Source organism: Argopecten irradians, chromosome 5, assembly GCF_041381155.1.
Source record: "Argopecten irradians isolate NY chromosome 5, Ai_NY, whole genome shotgun sequence".
In the NCBI taxonomy this organism is placed as follows: Eukaryota; Metazoa; Mollusca; class Bivalvia; order Pectinida; family Pectinidae; genus Argopecten; species Argopecten irradians.
The window spans coordinates 43450452-43464812 of NC_091138.1; the positions used below are offsets into that span (position 1 = coordinate 43450452).

The window sequence follows — 14361 nt, forward strand, 5'->3', positions numbered from 1 at the left end:
ATGAAAATGGTATCAATACCAAACACATTATAAAAGTTGTTAGTAGTATCAGGTCTAGGTTGTGATTAATCAACATATTTATAAATCGCCCGGGCTTTAACCCCTGGTGGCCTCTGACCTCATAATGTGAGAATTTTCCTGATCAAAGTGGTCAATCTATGATTAATGATATCAGTCACTCAGTCAAATTACAAAATGTCATTTATCGTCTTAATTGAGAACCCAAACGTCAATTTGAATATGTTCATAAATATATAAATGAAATAAACAAATAGATTAACGTACAAAAATAGTCGCATTTTAGATTTAAAAAAATGTTTAATGAGGATGGACTTTTCCATTTTTCACATGTGTTTGTTTTCTTGTGGATACACTGTATGCGAGTAAACCGTTGCATACTTCTAGACTATCATCTCTGAAATGCAAGTTTGAAACTAACGTAGGGTAATTGCCAGGGAGTGACCATAGGGCAACGTTTTTTATCGGTTTTTTTTCCCCTTTTGTTGGGTATTATTTTGTGGGTTTTTTCTCGATAATATTTTAAGTATATCACTTGTTTTTAAAAAGTAATTTGCATTTTTTTTATATCTATACACATTAGTAACATACGTAGTTGCGACTCTCCTGTAATACATCCCCAATCTTCCGGGGTTAAAATAGAACACAAAATACAAAATCAGCGTAGTAGGTAATGAGATAATTATCACATAATATCTCGTCATCACTTCATAGTTTTCTCGTAATTACAAAATAAGTATCTCGTTATCACGAGAACAAAAAAAAAAAAAAAAAAAAAACATTTTCATTTTTTTTCTGCATGATGCGATTCAGCCTCTGTAGTATTCGAACTCGTAATAAAGTATTATCGATTTTGTAATGTTTTATTCCAAACAGCATTACCGAACGCTTTAAGAGATATAAAATTAACCGATATCTCCAGGTCAAAGATTACTACTACTGATAAGTATTTTAATACGTGTTTCATACAGAGCTCGGATCTTTAAAGTGATCGCCGCCAAGGATGACAGTGCCAGTACTGGTCATAACTTCCCGAATGACCACAGGGGACTGTCCATGATGGATCTGGGTCGTATTACGTCACAAACGACTGACCAATAGTAAGTCCAGTTAATATTGGTTATTCCCCTGTCTTCGCTGACCACTGCCGCCAATCTAGTTCTGATTGACCACACTTTTGAAGCCGTGCGTGGTCACTTCGATCATTTCCGTGTGTAGTCAGAAGAGTAAATAAACATGTGGTCAGTTCTTGTGGTCAGTCTGCCGGTCAAATACTAATGGCAAGTTATCTATCGTCAAAATAACAAATCTACAAATGACTACAAATAACGTGCTCTCTATTTTTTTTGAAAAAAACAATATATATATCATGGTTTCTCATAAAAACTGACTGTCCGACCGATTTGAACTACTAAAATTACAGTATTTTATGGATTGTTGCTGGATTCTAATCCTGGTAGGAAGTATAAGACATTTTATATAAATGACTAATCGATGTTTGCTCTTCGCCTCGTTAACAATCAGTGCCATTTAAGGACATATCAGGTTAAGGAAAAAGCAGGAGCACTTACAGATAAACCACCAACTTACAGTCAATTAAAAATCTCAAAATTTATTTATAACAATTTAATTGTTGATTATTTATTAGATGCATGACCAGACGTTGGCGAACTGTGAATTCCAAAAGCAGAAATTAACATATAGTTCTGAAATATTCCTTTCAAATTTATTTCCGAAATTAAATCACTTTTTAAAGGCCCATTACCTTTCCGGAGCAAAATATAAAGGTTTCTTAAAAAAACATTAATAGCATCAGAAAATGCGTACCGATGACCTAAAATAAGGTTACGACACCAAGCATATGCAAGATTTCCTGCGTAATATATGAAAACAGTGGAGAGTCAATTCGCTGTTTTGCCGTCTGCCGCAGTGATAGTCAACTACCGCCCGGTATTTAGGACGACGGCGGGAAACATAACACGACCCGCGTTATGAAAATAAACATTTTATTTTTTTTAATCAAATTGTTCAGAAGGTGATGATAAATGTAGTATTAACGGTAAGTTAATAATTTTTGCGACTCTACAAAATTATCGATCTTGTTTTACATTCCCATTTAAAAAAATTTAAAGCCGTTTCGGAACGGTAGTGGGCCTTTAATTGCTTATTTATAGAATGTTGTTTTATTATGGTATACTTGTTTTAAATGTCACCAGCTATCAATTTGATGCTTTTAAAATCAAATAAAAAAACGCATTTTAAAGCGCAGAACGTTTTTGCTGGGAGGCGTTTTTCCTGTTGTTTTACTGCTGCATTTGCTGTTTTAATTTTTTTTGGGATTATTTTTATTTTTCTGGCTCACGGCGCTGGGATTCTTACTATATAGCAGAGCTGTGTATAAGAATAGAATCCACAATAAATCCGTCATATCTCCGAGCAATCGAAGTAATTAATCTAACATAATTCAATCAAAAGCCACTTTCTCTATCAGAACAGTCAGACCTGTCCCAATAAACTGCAATAGGCCCTGGCAGAGCGGTAAGCTCTCGGTGTTTAAAGCATTGTGAATGTTAGTGTGTGCATATATACAAATTTTACAACGGGTAACTTTTTTCTGAACGAAGGCTATGTTACGCTCATTTATTCCTATGGCCGACGATAAAATCTTTAATTAAAATAAAAACAATGAAATCCCAGGGGCGTAGGAAGCGGGGGGAGGGGAGGGGGTCAAACATATCTCCCCCCCCCCATTTCACCGAGTGAAATGTTCTTAAAATGCACATTTTAAAGAAGAAAGGATCCTCCTGCACATTTTTGTACTTCATTTTAGAAAAATTTTCGCTGCGCGGCCTTCGGCGCTTGCAAATGCAACAAAATGCATCGTAAAAATCATCTCCGTCATTCTAAATCGTAATATTTTTCCAGGGACCCCGAACTCCCCAAACTCGCACGCTAATTTGCGTATTCATTAATATCCTGTTTACGACGCCACTGTCTATAGATGTGTACACGGATTATATATAAACCCACAGAATATTACTTGATATACTTGATATACGTTTTTCATATATCATTTAATGATATATGAAAAACATATATCCCCATTACGTTTCATCTTCCTACGCGACTGAATGCGTATAATATACCAACACTAAGAATTATACATTATCAGTGCAACAGAACGGCATAATTCAAAATTATTCTGAATGAGGGATAATAATATTTATTACATCTTATTTTGATTGCTCTTTTTGTATCTTGATCAAGAGGCACGTTGCCTCGTAAATACTGTCGGAATATTACTTCTTTGTCCAACCATTATACGCATATTATTTATACCTAACTGAGTTATTCAGGGTGGCGTCTTATGGCCATCGTTTTTCTTGTAATTAACATACATATCATATAATCATTTTGTCATTTTTCAAAGAAACTACGCATATCTAATATAATGTTATAACCTCAACAAAGGTCCATAATTGATTAGTTAGCTATGGATAATACATTTAGGAATTATCCGCAAATTAATTCCATCTCTCCAAATATAAAAAAATAGCAGCCGCAAAAATGTCTGCGCTTACCAGTACGCGTATACAAATCACTAATCATTAGCTAGCTATATAATGCTATGTTGATTACAGATGTTGGGATAATAAATTATTTTCGGAAAAGATTGTGTACATGTATTTAAAACGATTGTGATAGTTAAAGATACTTATTGTTGGCATCGCAATGTTCAATCCTTTACATAGTGTGATGATTCCTGATTTATCATATTAAATATTAATGTTTAAGTGATAAGGATAGTTGATGAACGTCTAAGACACCGTATGTTTGCGTTTTAATTTCATATAAAATAATGATATTCTTCAGATTTCAATGAAACGATACCCCGTTTAGCAATATTGAAATATTATTTATTAATCTCAAATAATTAGGATTAATGATGTAAGAACATCTGCTAAAATTTACTTCCTTCTTCTCGAGAAGTTATTGCTACTCACCGACCCAAACACACCGGATCCCAGGATATTTAGGCCTCCATTCTCTGGGTTGATTTCATTCAAAAAGTCAACGCTTGACAGTATCTCAATTGTTGCGTCGACGGTTCTGACTTGGTTTCCAAAGACAGAAAAGTTGAAGTGGGAATGTTGGTACTGGTATTCCATGCCACCTATTAATACTAAATCAACGGACCATTTTCAGTAAAGTAATATTTTTCAATTTCATATAAAAGCATAATATTCATCAGATTTCAATGAGACGATACCCTGTTTGGCAATTTTCAAATGTACGTATTAAAAATAATAATTAAGAAAAGAAGGAAGTCTCTTACACTTTGTTTACAAATTAATTAGACTCTTGTTTACACATGACTAAACATACCACACAAGCTAGTTGAAGTTTGCTGGTGCACTACACGGGGCGAATCCATAAGCGCCATCAGCTCGTTTTCTATTGCTGCCATGGAAATCTAAAAAATCCAATATATACAATATACAAAAGTCCATTAGTATACAACATGTCAATTTTTCACCATTTTAGAATTGTCTGAACTATTTCATCAATTTACAGTTGATAATGATATGTACGTGTTACGTCACTGAACTTTTTACATAATTTTAATTCGACACAATCCACAATGATAAGACAACACGTGGTTACGAGCGATCAGAGCTTGTGCTATACTTGTTTGTTAAAAACATATCATCATCCGAATAATTATATTATTGATCAATTATTTCTCTTGTTCATGTTTATTTATGCATTTTAATATCACTGGACAGTTGACCAACATTAACATACTGAATGTGAACTTCCAGCAATCACATTTCCTGGTGCTGATGTGGATCTGTGTGAACTTTCCACATCAGAATAATAAATCTCAGTTGATGATGCCACCAGAGAGGCATTCAGTATCGCAATGGATGATCTACTCGATGCCGAGGATCTTGGAGTCAAAATTACCTGAAGAATCAAACATTCAATATCTAATTACATGTATTATGAAACATATACCACATCCATTTTTCAGAAGTGGTAAGGTGAAACGCCATCTTCAAACATTTTGAAAATAACAACATCAATTTACAGTTTATAACGTGGAATTGTCACGTTAATGTATTTTTATTTTATTTTGAAACTATGCATAGATATATATATATATACGAAAACACATAGCAGTAAACAACAGGGCTTGAGCTATACAATACTTATCTGTGAAAACCATATAGTCCTCCGAATTAAATTAATTCATAGACTTCGGAATACTTTGCATTTTTTATCAAATGGTTTTCTTTCATTCTTTGTAATTTTACTGAACAGTTGACCACCATTAACATACCGAGTGGGGATTTCCAGTAATCACATAATTTTCTGACGCTGATGTGGATCTGTGAGAACTATAACTTTCCACATCAGAATATTGAAGATCACTGGAAGAAGCCACCATAGAGGAACTCGATAAAACAATGGATGATCTACTCGATGGCGATGATCTTGGGGTCGTAATTACCTGAAGAAGCACGCATTTATACAAACAACAGATTTTGTCATTCATCCCACCTCGTTTTAAGTTAATTTAATGCATTACTGTAAGCAATCACATTATTATGATATTGCTTTTATCTCCTTTGATTTTTCTTATAAACATCTTTAAACTTTTTTCCGTTTTCGCTTTTGCTAAAAAAACTAAATATTGACTAAATTGCATCGAATTTGCTATGAAATTATAAATACGCGGGCGTCATTATCTTATTAATTGACCTACATTACAATTGTTGCGAACAGATAAGACTTACGGAATAGGGACTTGTAGACAAAACACTGATGGCTGCAGATAATGATGTTATACTGTCTACACCAACCAAAGAGCTGCCTTCAGAGTACACAACACTTGTTTCATCAGATATCTCTGGTGTAATGTTCACCTGGAAAAATAAAAATGGTCAAGATCCTGTTCTCTTACCGGTTTTTAATTTAACATAAGTATAAAAGCAAATAAAATCATATTTTCTTACAATTAAATACAGTTTAAGCAACACATAATATATCAGAAGTGCGAAAGGTTTTTAAATTTCAATTTGCATAATTTATCTTTGGAAAAGAATGAAGTATTTCAGCTGTACCTGTCGTGGTGAAAAACTTGGACTAAACATCCATGGTTCAATAAGAACAGACTGGCTTCCTTCTTCGTCTCTCTGAAGAAATTAATCAGTATTTCTTTTAATATGGTATATTTGACAATTTACTGACCAAACAGCTCATTTGATATCCATGCACAGCGTATTTTTTATCGGTAATAGCTATATATATAGTATCTTTAGATAACAATACTGAAGTTCTTTGAATTTGAAATATCTATCATTACTCTTTTGAAAATTATATCTTCAACACGCTGATTCATTATACATATACACAAACAAAAATATTTCAGCATTACATGTCGTGGTGAAAAACTCGGACTAAACATCCATGGTTCAATAAGAACAGACGACCTCCCTTCTTCGTCTCTCTGAATAAATTAATCAGTATTTCTTTTAATATGGTATATTTGAAAATTTACTTCGCGGTTTATTTAGAGTACACTCAGATTTTTGTGCTATATCTCCATAACATAAAAAAATATATTCAAGTTAATCCTTATAATTCAATTTACTAAAGATAATCCCTTCAATTCTCAAAATTCATTCTGGGACTCTTTTGTCTATGAAATCATTACGCCGTCATCTCAGCCAATCAGAAGCAACGTCACAAACGGCGACGCCATATTTTCCTTTATGGGCTGATAAAGTAAATTTTTAAGCCAATGAAAATGCTTGTAACAAGCAAAATCGAATTATAATAGCTATATATATATAGTATCTTTAGATAACAATACTGAAGTTTTTTCTTGAATTTGAAATATCTATCATTACTCTTTTGAAAATTATATCTTCAATACGCTGATTCATTATACATAAACACAAACAAAAATATTTTAGCTGTACCTGTCGTGGTGAACAACATAGACCAAACATCCATGGTTCAATAAGAACAGACTCTCTTGCTTCTTCGTCTCTCTGAAGAAATTAATTAGTATTTCTTTCAATATGGTATATTTGACAATTTATTTACCATACAGCTCATTTGAAATCCATACACAGCGTATTTTTCATTGGTAATCGCTATATTATCTTTAGATAATAACACTTAAGGTCTTTAAATTTGCATCATTTCTATTATGAAAATTATATTTTCAAAAAACAGATTCAACATGCATAAACACAAACAAAAATATTTTAGCTGTACCTGTTGTGGTGAACAACTTAGACCGAACATCCACGGTTCAATTAATACAGACGGTCTCAGTCGTCTTGCTTCATCGAGGCTTTGGAAATCCAGAGCAAGTGCAATGAGATTTTCTTCATCCAACATTGATGGTAACCGGGGGACGTCCCCAAATGTGCCGGGCCCAAGACGATCATGAACTATGTTTCTCTGGAAAGATTGATTTATATATAGTTTTAACATCATAATTTTGACGATTTGCAGACGATAATAGAAAAGTAATGAACGACAAACTTGTACAGATACTCGTTATATAAACATAGTGTTTACCTGTATAGGTACGGGCTTACAGGTCATCACAAGGAACTTTTCTTGTATCAGGTTTCTCCGCAATGTCTGTGAAACAGATGGATAATCTTGATCACGTGTATTATTAGATAGAGAGTTACTAAATATTGCTTTTGAGTGGGGTTTTGTGTTTTTTTCAGTGGGCGAGAAGCGTCAATTAGAACTTCTTGCATGACCTTGTTTCAGAGAAAAATAATCTAATTGTACACATTACTTTGAAATTCCAGATATTTGGACTTTTCGACAAATGTTTCTCAAACCTACAAAAACCGTTGGTAGACACCAGAATGATACATTACAACGGTTCCATTCTTAAGGAAACACTTCTCTTTTTACCAGCTTTTCATATACAGTAAAGCATGTCTAACCGATCACCTCTGTACTAAGATCATAGACATACTTTTTGCAGTTTAGAGACTTTGACCCATGATTGTATTATGGACAAATTTGACGTTTATCCCTAACCCAGTTTTATATCAGGATTCGTACTTACCTTGCCTCTGTTGACTGCTCTTGAATCTGACCTTGGGTCAAGCACGAGACGTGCAAGGTCGAGTGGTGCCGGATATTTTGACGGTTGACACACGGACACCATGACCCTCTCCTGTATCCATCCTGGTCTCGGACTGCATGGCTTTTGGCTTGGTATAACATTCTGTTACAAAAATGCATTTTTCTAATTGAAGACATAATTTAAAAAAAAAATGAATATTGTTAATGAAGGAATGGAAAGCATGTACATCTTTTGCATGGTTATGGGATCACAAAATGTTACACTGTTATAACGGTGTGTCCACGCTGAGCGATTTGTGCGGTTTGGATTATGTGCGCATTTATGCGATGCGTACCGCATACCACACATCGCAAATTTGGGAACGTTAGCAGTCTGAAATAGTGGTAAATTGCCGGTTGTTATTTACTGTTATTTTGTGTAAATAAGGACATCTCCTTTTAACAGTATAAAAATGAAGGTCAAAACACACCACCTTGGCGTGAACCTTATTTCTTGGTTACGGCGATATTAGATGTAGTAAGTTTAAACGATCTTTTTAACGAACACGCTTGCAACAAATCCTTTGTCGTGATAACGCAGTAACTTTGATTCCAAGTCAAGGGTCCGTTACAATTCTTCTTTCTGCACCCCAGACCTTCTAAACAAAGAATATTACCTAGCGTTCAGTGATGTAACTTGCAATTAGTGTATCACGAACTATTCTTATATCGAAGTAATTACTTTGGTCTCCAAAGATAGGTTCGCTATAACCGTGTTTTATTGTACTCTTTTATGAAACAAGAATATATGCTACCAATGATAAATAAAACCTCGATAACTCGTAGTCAACGAAAACTTGATAAAACTGAAAGAAGTCGAGAATGATAAAAATGTTCTCCGATATAATGGGATAGTTTTTCTGACCAGCTTATAACGAAGTACAATTTTGGTCCCCAGAGATAGGTTCGTTTTAACCGGGTTTTATTGTACTCTTAAAATGAAACAAGCTTATACATTGTCAATGTTCAATGAAACCTCGATAACTCGAAGTCAGCGGAAACTCGATAAAAAACAAAATATATTTCGAGTATGATGAACATGTTTTCTGATATACAGGGAATTTTTGGACCACTTTGAATTAAAAAACGAACATTTCTAATTGCATAATGAATTATATTAAAACAGCTGCTTCATAAAAAAAACATATATAGGTCATATCAAATTAAAATTCAATATTTCATCATTAAAATTAAACAATAGTAGCCAAATAATTACTTGTTAATGTAGCGTTCAGCGCGCAATTACAAGTCTCGAAATAAATTGACGCAATTAACAGTTCCAAAGAGCAGCTCAACATTAACAAGTATGATAAACAATTCAACGTTCATTTTACAAGTCTTACCTTATATCGTCTTTGAATTTCGCTGGAAATATTGTTAATGTTGTTTCGATTAAAATTCAGTTGCTGCCTGAACTGATTACGAACGTCAAACAGCTTCATTCTTGCTTCTAAAATGTGCGTTCTTCGTCTTCCATTTAGCGCATCTTTCTGTTGTTAGGCTTCAGCTACCTATGACGTCACGGTAATTATTACGCCATGGGTTTTAAGTCATGTGGTCATATCCGGGTTATCTTGTTTGTGACGTCACATAAGGTAGCAGACGACTATTAGGCAGATTGACCAATGTCTTTTATTAAAAAACGTGTTTCGAAAAAAATGTCGGGTTTTTTTTAGGTTTTGATAAGAAAAAGAGATCAAGAGTGGTAGCAAATTGTTTTTATTATCTGTGATTCCGATATGGTTTTCACAGGTAAGAATATACCATATAAATGCATAAATCTGTATCAAAATGCTATACTTGCTAACATTGAGCTTGTTTGACTAAATGGAATCCACCTAGCGATGTTCAATATTTCGATTTAAATTTTTTTATCAAAAGTTTCCTTATCATTATCGATCATTAAGACTTCGATTTAGTCCTGTCTCTGCATGATTTACAACAGGATTATTTTTCAAAATTCTACTAAATCATGAAAAAATAAGACATATTAGGACTTTAATTTTAAGATAGATAATATTTTAATTATACTACCTTTCCGAAACGGCTTTTAATTTTTAAAATAGGAATGTAAAACGAGATCAATAATTTTGTAGAGTCGCAGAAGTTATTAACTATACGTTTACTAGCAAACTTATCATCGCCTTCAGAACTATTTAATTAGAATAAATAAAATGTTAATTTTCATAACGCGGGTCGTTTTATGTTTCCCGCCGTCGTCCTAAATGCCGCGCGGTAGTTGACTATCACTGCGCCAGACGACAAAACAGCGAAATGAATCTCCACTGTTATCGTACATTAGACAGGAAATTTTGCATATTTTTGGTATTTTTTTTTTACAATTTGTAATTAATGTTTTTAAGAAACCTTTAAATTTTGCTCCGGAAAGGTAGTGGGCCTTTAAAGATAGATAATATTTTAATTATATGGTTTTTCACCAGGTACTCCAGTTTTCCTCCGCCATTTAAACATGGCACGTCCTTAGATGAACCTGACTGTTTATAGGACGTAGAACTCATAAAACCAAACCTAAGAATACTTTATATGATCAATTGACTATTTTACAGTATAACATTATGCGTCTTTTTTCTTTTAAGCATACGAATTTCCTCAAACACTGAAAATAGCCAACATCATGGCAAGTCTTTTTTTTATTTTCACACATTGATGTCTCATCGTACTCTGTCAGTATATTGACATAATTCGTAAACTTTGGAAATATTTATATTTACAACGATTCTGTTGTGATATGGAGCAAATGCGGCGATATTGTTACTTTGTCGCATTGCCGTGAGCAGTTAAGCAATAATGCGCGAGACTACAATACAATGAACGACATTGCGACAAAATGCCAAATTGTTTTGTCGCACTGTCGCGTAATTTTGTAGTATCGGCGAGTATATTTGTCGCTCCGCACATTGTCGCTTTCACAAAATAATACCACAACATCTCATAAACTTTATATTGCATCTTTATTTCATAGAATGCTTGTTTATGAGATAGCTTCTGTTATGAAATCTTCCATAATTCTATGCAGTTTTGATCAGCAATTCTCCATGAACAAATGGCATTTTGCCACCCATCCATCAAGATTGGCGGTTAAAGATGCTCCACCGCTGACAAATAGTATTTTTTCATTATCAAAAACAGCAGCAAACGATTTAGTATTTTTCTTCAGTTACAAAAGTTACTTACTTTACACCATTACCACCATTGAAAAGTTTGAGCTTCTAATTTTACTTCAAATTAAAAATATGAAAAATGATTAATTGCATCCCGAAAAAATTCCGTGGCACTATATCCTATATGGAATGAAGTACTGATTGCGCATGCACCAAAGGCGAAATAAATAATTTTATATTATTTTTGTGTTAATTAGGCATATATAAAAACTATTAAACACCAATTATTGTTCAAATGATGAATATCATTTATGCTCTGTCGGCGGTGGAGCATCTTTAAATAACTTTACACAGAACAGAAAAATGTTTTCGTCGAAACTCATTGACATTATCAAAACAAAGTTAATGTTATGTATACCAACTACCAAATCAAAATTATTAGTTCATATTATTATAACTTGTGGCTTGTCGAGATAGCTTCACAATTCCGACACACTTTCTCTCTCATCAAAATAAGAGGCCCAGAGGGCCTGTATCGCTCACCTGTTTTTTTTTTGTTAGTAATTATCACAAGACTCTGACAATTAGAAAAATAAGCAAAATTGACTCCCAAAGTTTAATTTTGAATCACAACCATACAATGATGCTATTGATACCATACAAATATGCTATCCAATACATAGGTTCAGAGACAAAGTAATTTATATGAAAGTAGTAGCCTAATTGACCTTTTTGACCTCGCATCTATTGCCGTCTAAGGCCCCGGGGGTCAGCCCTATCATTTGTACAATTTCAAATCCCAACCCTATAAGGATGCTACCATTGCATTATAAGTGCTCTTCCATTCTTAGTTGCAGAGAAGAAGTCGTTTATATGGAAATAGCTAAATTAACCCCTTTTGACCCCATCCTTCAGGCCCCCGGGGGGTCAGCCCCATCATTTGCAAAATTTTGAATCCAAACCCTATAAGGATGTAACCATTGCATTATGAGCGTAATCCCATGTTAAGTTGCAGAGAAAAAGTCATTTATATGGAAATTGACCACTTTTGACCCCGCCCCTCAGGCCCCCGGGGGTCAGCCCCATCATTTGCACAATTTTGAATCCCCACCCTATAAGGATGCTACCATTGCATTATGGGTGCTATACCATGCTTGGTTTCAGAGAAGAAGTCGTTTATATGGAAATAGCCAAATTGACCCCTTTTGACCCCGCCCCTCAGGCCCCCGGGGGGTCAGCCCTATCATTTGCACAATTTTGAATCCCCACACTATAAGGATGCTACCATTGTATTATGGGTGCTATACCATGCTTAGTTGCAGAGAAGAAGTCATTTATATGGAAATAGCCAAATTGACCCCTTTTGACCCCGCCCCTCAGGCCCCCGGGGGGTCAGCCCTATCATTTGCACAATTTTGAATCCCCACACTATAAGGATGCTACCATTGTATTATGGGTGCTATACCATGCTTAGTTTCAGAGAAGAAGTCGTTTATATGGAAATAGCCAAATTGGCCCCTTTTGACCCCGCCCCTCAGGCCCCCGGGGGGTCAGCCCCATCATTTGTACAATTTTGAATCCCCACCCTATAAGGATGCTACCATTGCATTATGGGTGCTATCCCATGCTTGGTTTCAGAGAAGAAGTCGTTTATATGGAAATAGCCAAATTGACCCCTTTTGACCCCGCCCCTCAGGCCCCCCGGGGGTCAGCCCCATCATTTGTACAATTTTGAATCCCCACCCTATAACGATACTACCATTGCATTATGAGTGCTATCTCTTGCTTAGTTTCAGAGAAGAAGTCGTTTATATGGAAATAGCCAAATTGACCACATTTGACCCCGCCCCTCAGGCCCCCGGGGGGTCAGCCCCATCATTTGTACAATTTTGAATCCCCACCCTATAAGGATGCTACCATTGCATTATGGGTGCTATCCCATGCTTGGTTTCAGAGAAGAAGTCGTTTATATGGAAATAGCCAAATTGACCCCTTTTGGCCCCGCCCCTCAGGCCCCCAGGGGATCAGCCACATCATTTGTACAATTTTCAGTTAGTAGCCCATAAGGATGCTACCAGTCAAATTTTGTTGAAATCCGAAAAGCGGTTATGGAGAAGAAGTTGATTGTTGACGGACGACGGACGCCGGACGACAGACGCCGTACGCCGGATGCTGCGGTATCCCATAAGCTCACCTCGGTCCTTCGGACCAGGTGAGCTAAAAAACCGTTTTGACGTACATTACTAACAACCATTTTACAACATGAAACAGAATTTATTTCAAATAAAATATCTTATTTAACTTAATATTTTCATGACACATTTAAATTCTCATTTATTAAATAAATGAAACAAAATACAATATATAGTTATTGAATATCACATATAAAGCACTTGCTTATATCATTAACAGTAAACACCCAGCACCCAAATACACAGGGACCTGACACGAATTTCCAACCAATGGTATAATATTATGGTACTCTACAAACCTTTAGTTTGATTTGTGCTAGGTCCCTGTGCCCAAATGCACAATACATTTTTTTATCTGAAGGGAGGTAATCCAACTCCACCACAATTCGAACATTTGATTCAAGAATGAAAATTTCATGTAGCAAGTTATAAAATAAAATATTTCAGTTTAATTGAACGACGATTGACCTTTTTGAACCAGTAATCATTAGTCGATATGTTTATGAGACCTATCGCACATTTTTTTGTGCAACATAATTTACAGATACCTGTGCTATATATATATATAGCACTATATGTATATGCAACATATTGCGCAGGACTTTGGTGAAACATAAACCAGTATAAAAGTCTCATGACACTAAAGAAACACTTTATTCACATTTAAAATGAATATCAGAAGAATTCTCAAGCGAATATATACACACATGTAGGGTCAAATGAAGGTACAAAAAATCCTGCTCTGTGTCTATATGAATATTCCAGTTATTTGCATATTATCTCCTGAAAAAAACCACCTATTATGCAAATAAGCGGATTCCAGTGTATTTGTTTCAAGAAATGTTGGCTTTGTTGAAAAT

The 14361-nt window shown here is 34.8% G+C and overlaps 1 protein-coding gene across 1 annotated transcript; it reads right to left on the bottom strand.

Annotated features, from left to right (window-relative positions):
- Window positions 1-3986: 3986 nt before the first annotated feature.
- Window positions 3987-9802, bottom strand: LOC138324439 (uncharacterized). Its single transcript, XM_069269506.1, has 12 exons — window positions 9531-9802; window positions 8129-8290; window positions 7618-7683; window positions 7309-7497; window positions 7008-7079; window positions 6461-6532; window positions 6147-6218; window positions 5820-5948; window positions 5363-5533; window positions 4825-4986; window positions 4405-4492; window positions 3987-4201 (listed from the first exon to the last, which is right to left on the bottom strand). The coding sequence occupies exons 1-12, from the start codon at window positions 9627-9629 to the stop codon at window positions 3987-3989; spliced, it is 1497 nt and encodes a 498-aa protein (XP_069125607.1). The 5' UTR covers window positions 9630-9802.
- Between the last annotated feature and the right edge of the window lie 4559 nt (window positions 9803-14361).

Coding starts and splice junctions, on each gene's coding strand:
- LOC138324439 (XM_069269506.1), bottom strand. CDS start 9,629: ATGAAGCTGTTTGACGTTCGTAATCAGTTCAGGCAGCAACTGAATTTT. Junction 5,949..6,146: donor CAAGTTTTTCACCACGACAG/GTACAGCTGAAA, acceptor TTATTTTTCCAG/GTGAACATTACACCAGAGAT. Junction 4,493..4,824: donor TTGCTGGAAGTTCACATTCA/GTATGTTAATGT, acceptor TGGATTTTTTAG/ATTTCCATGGCAGCAATAGA.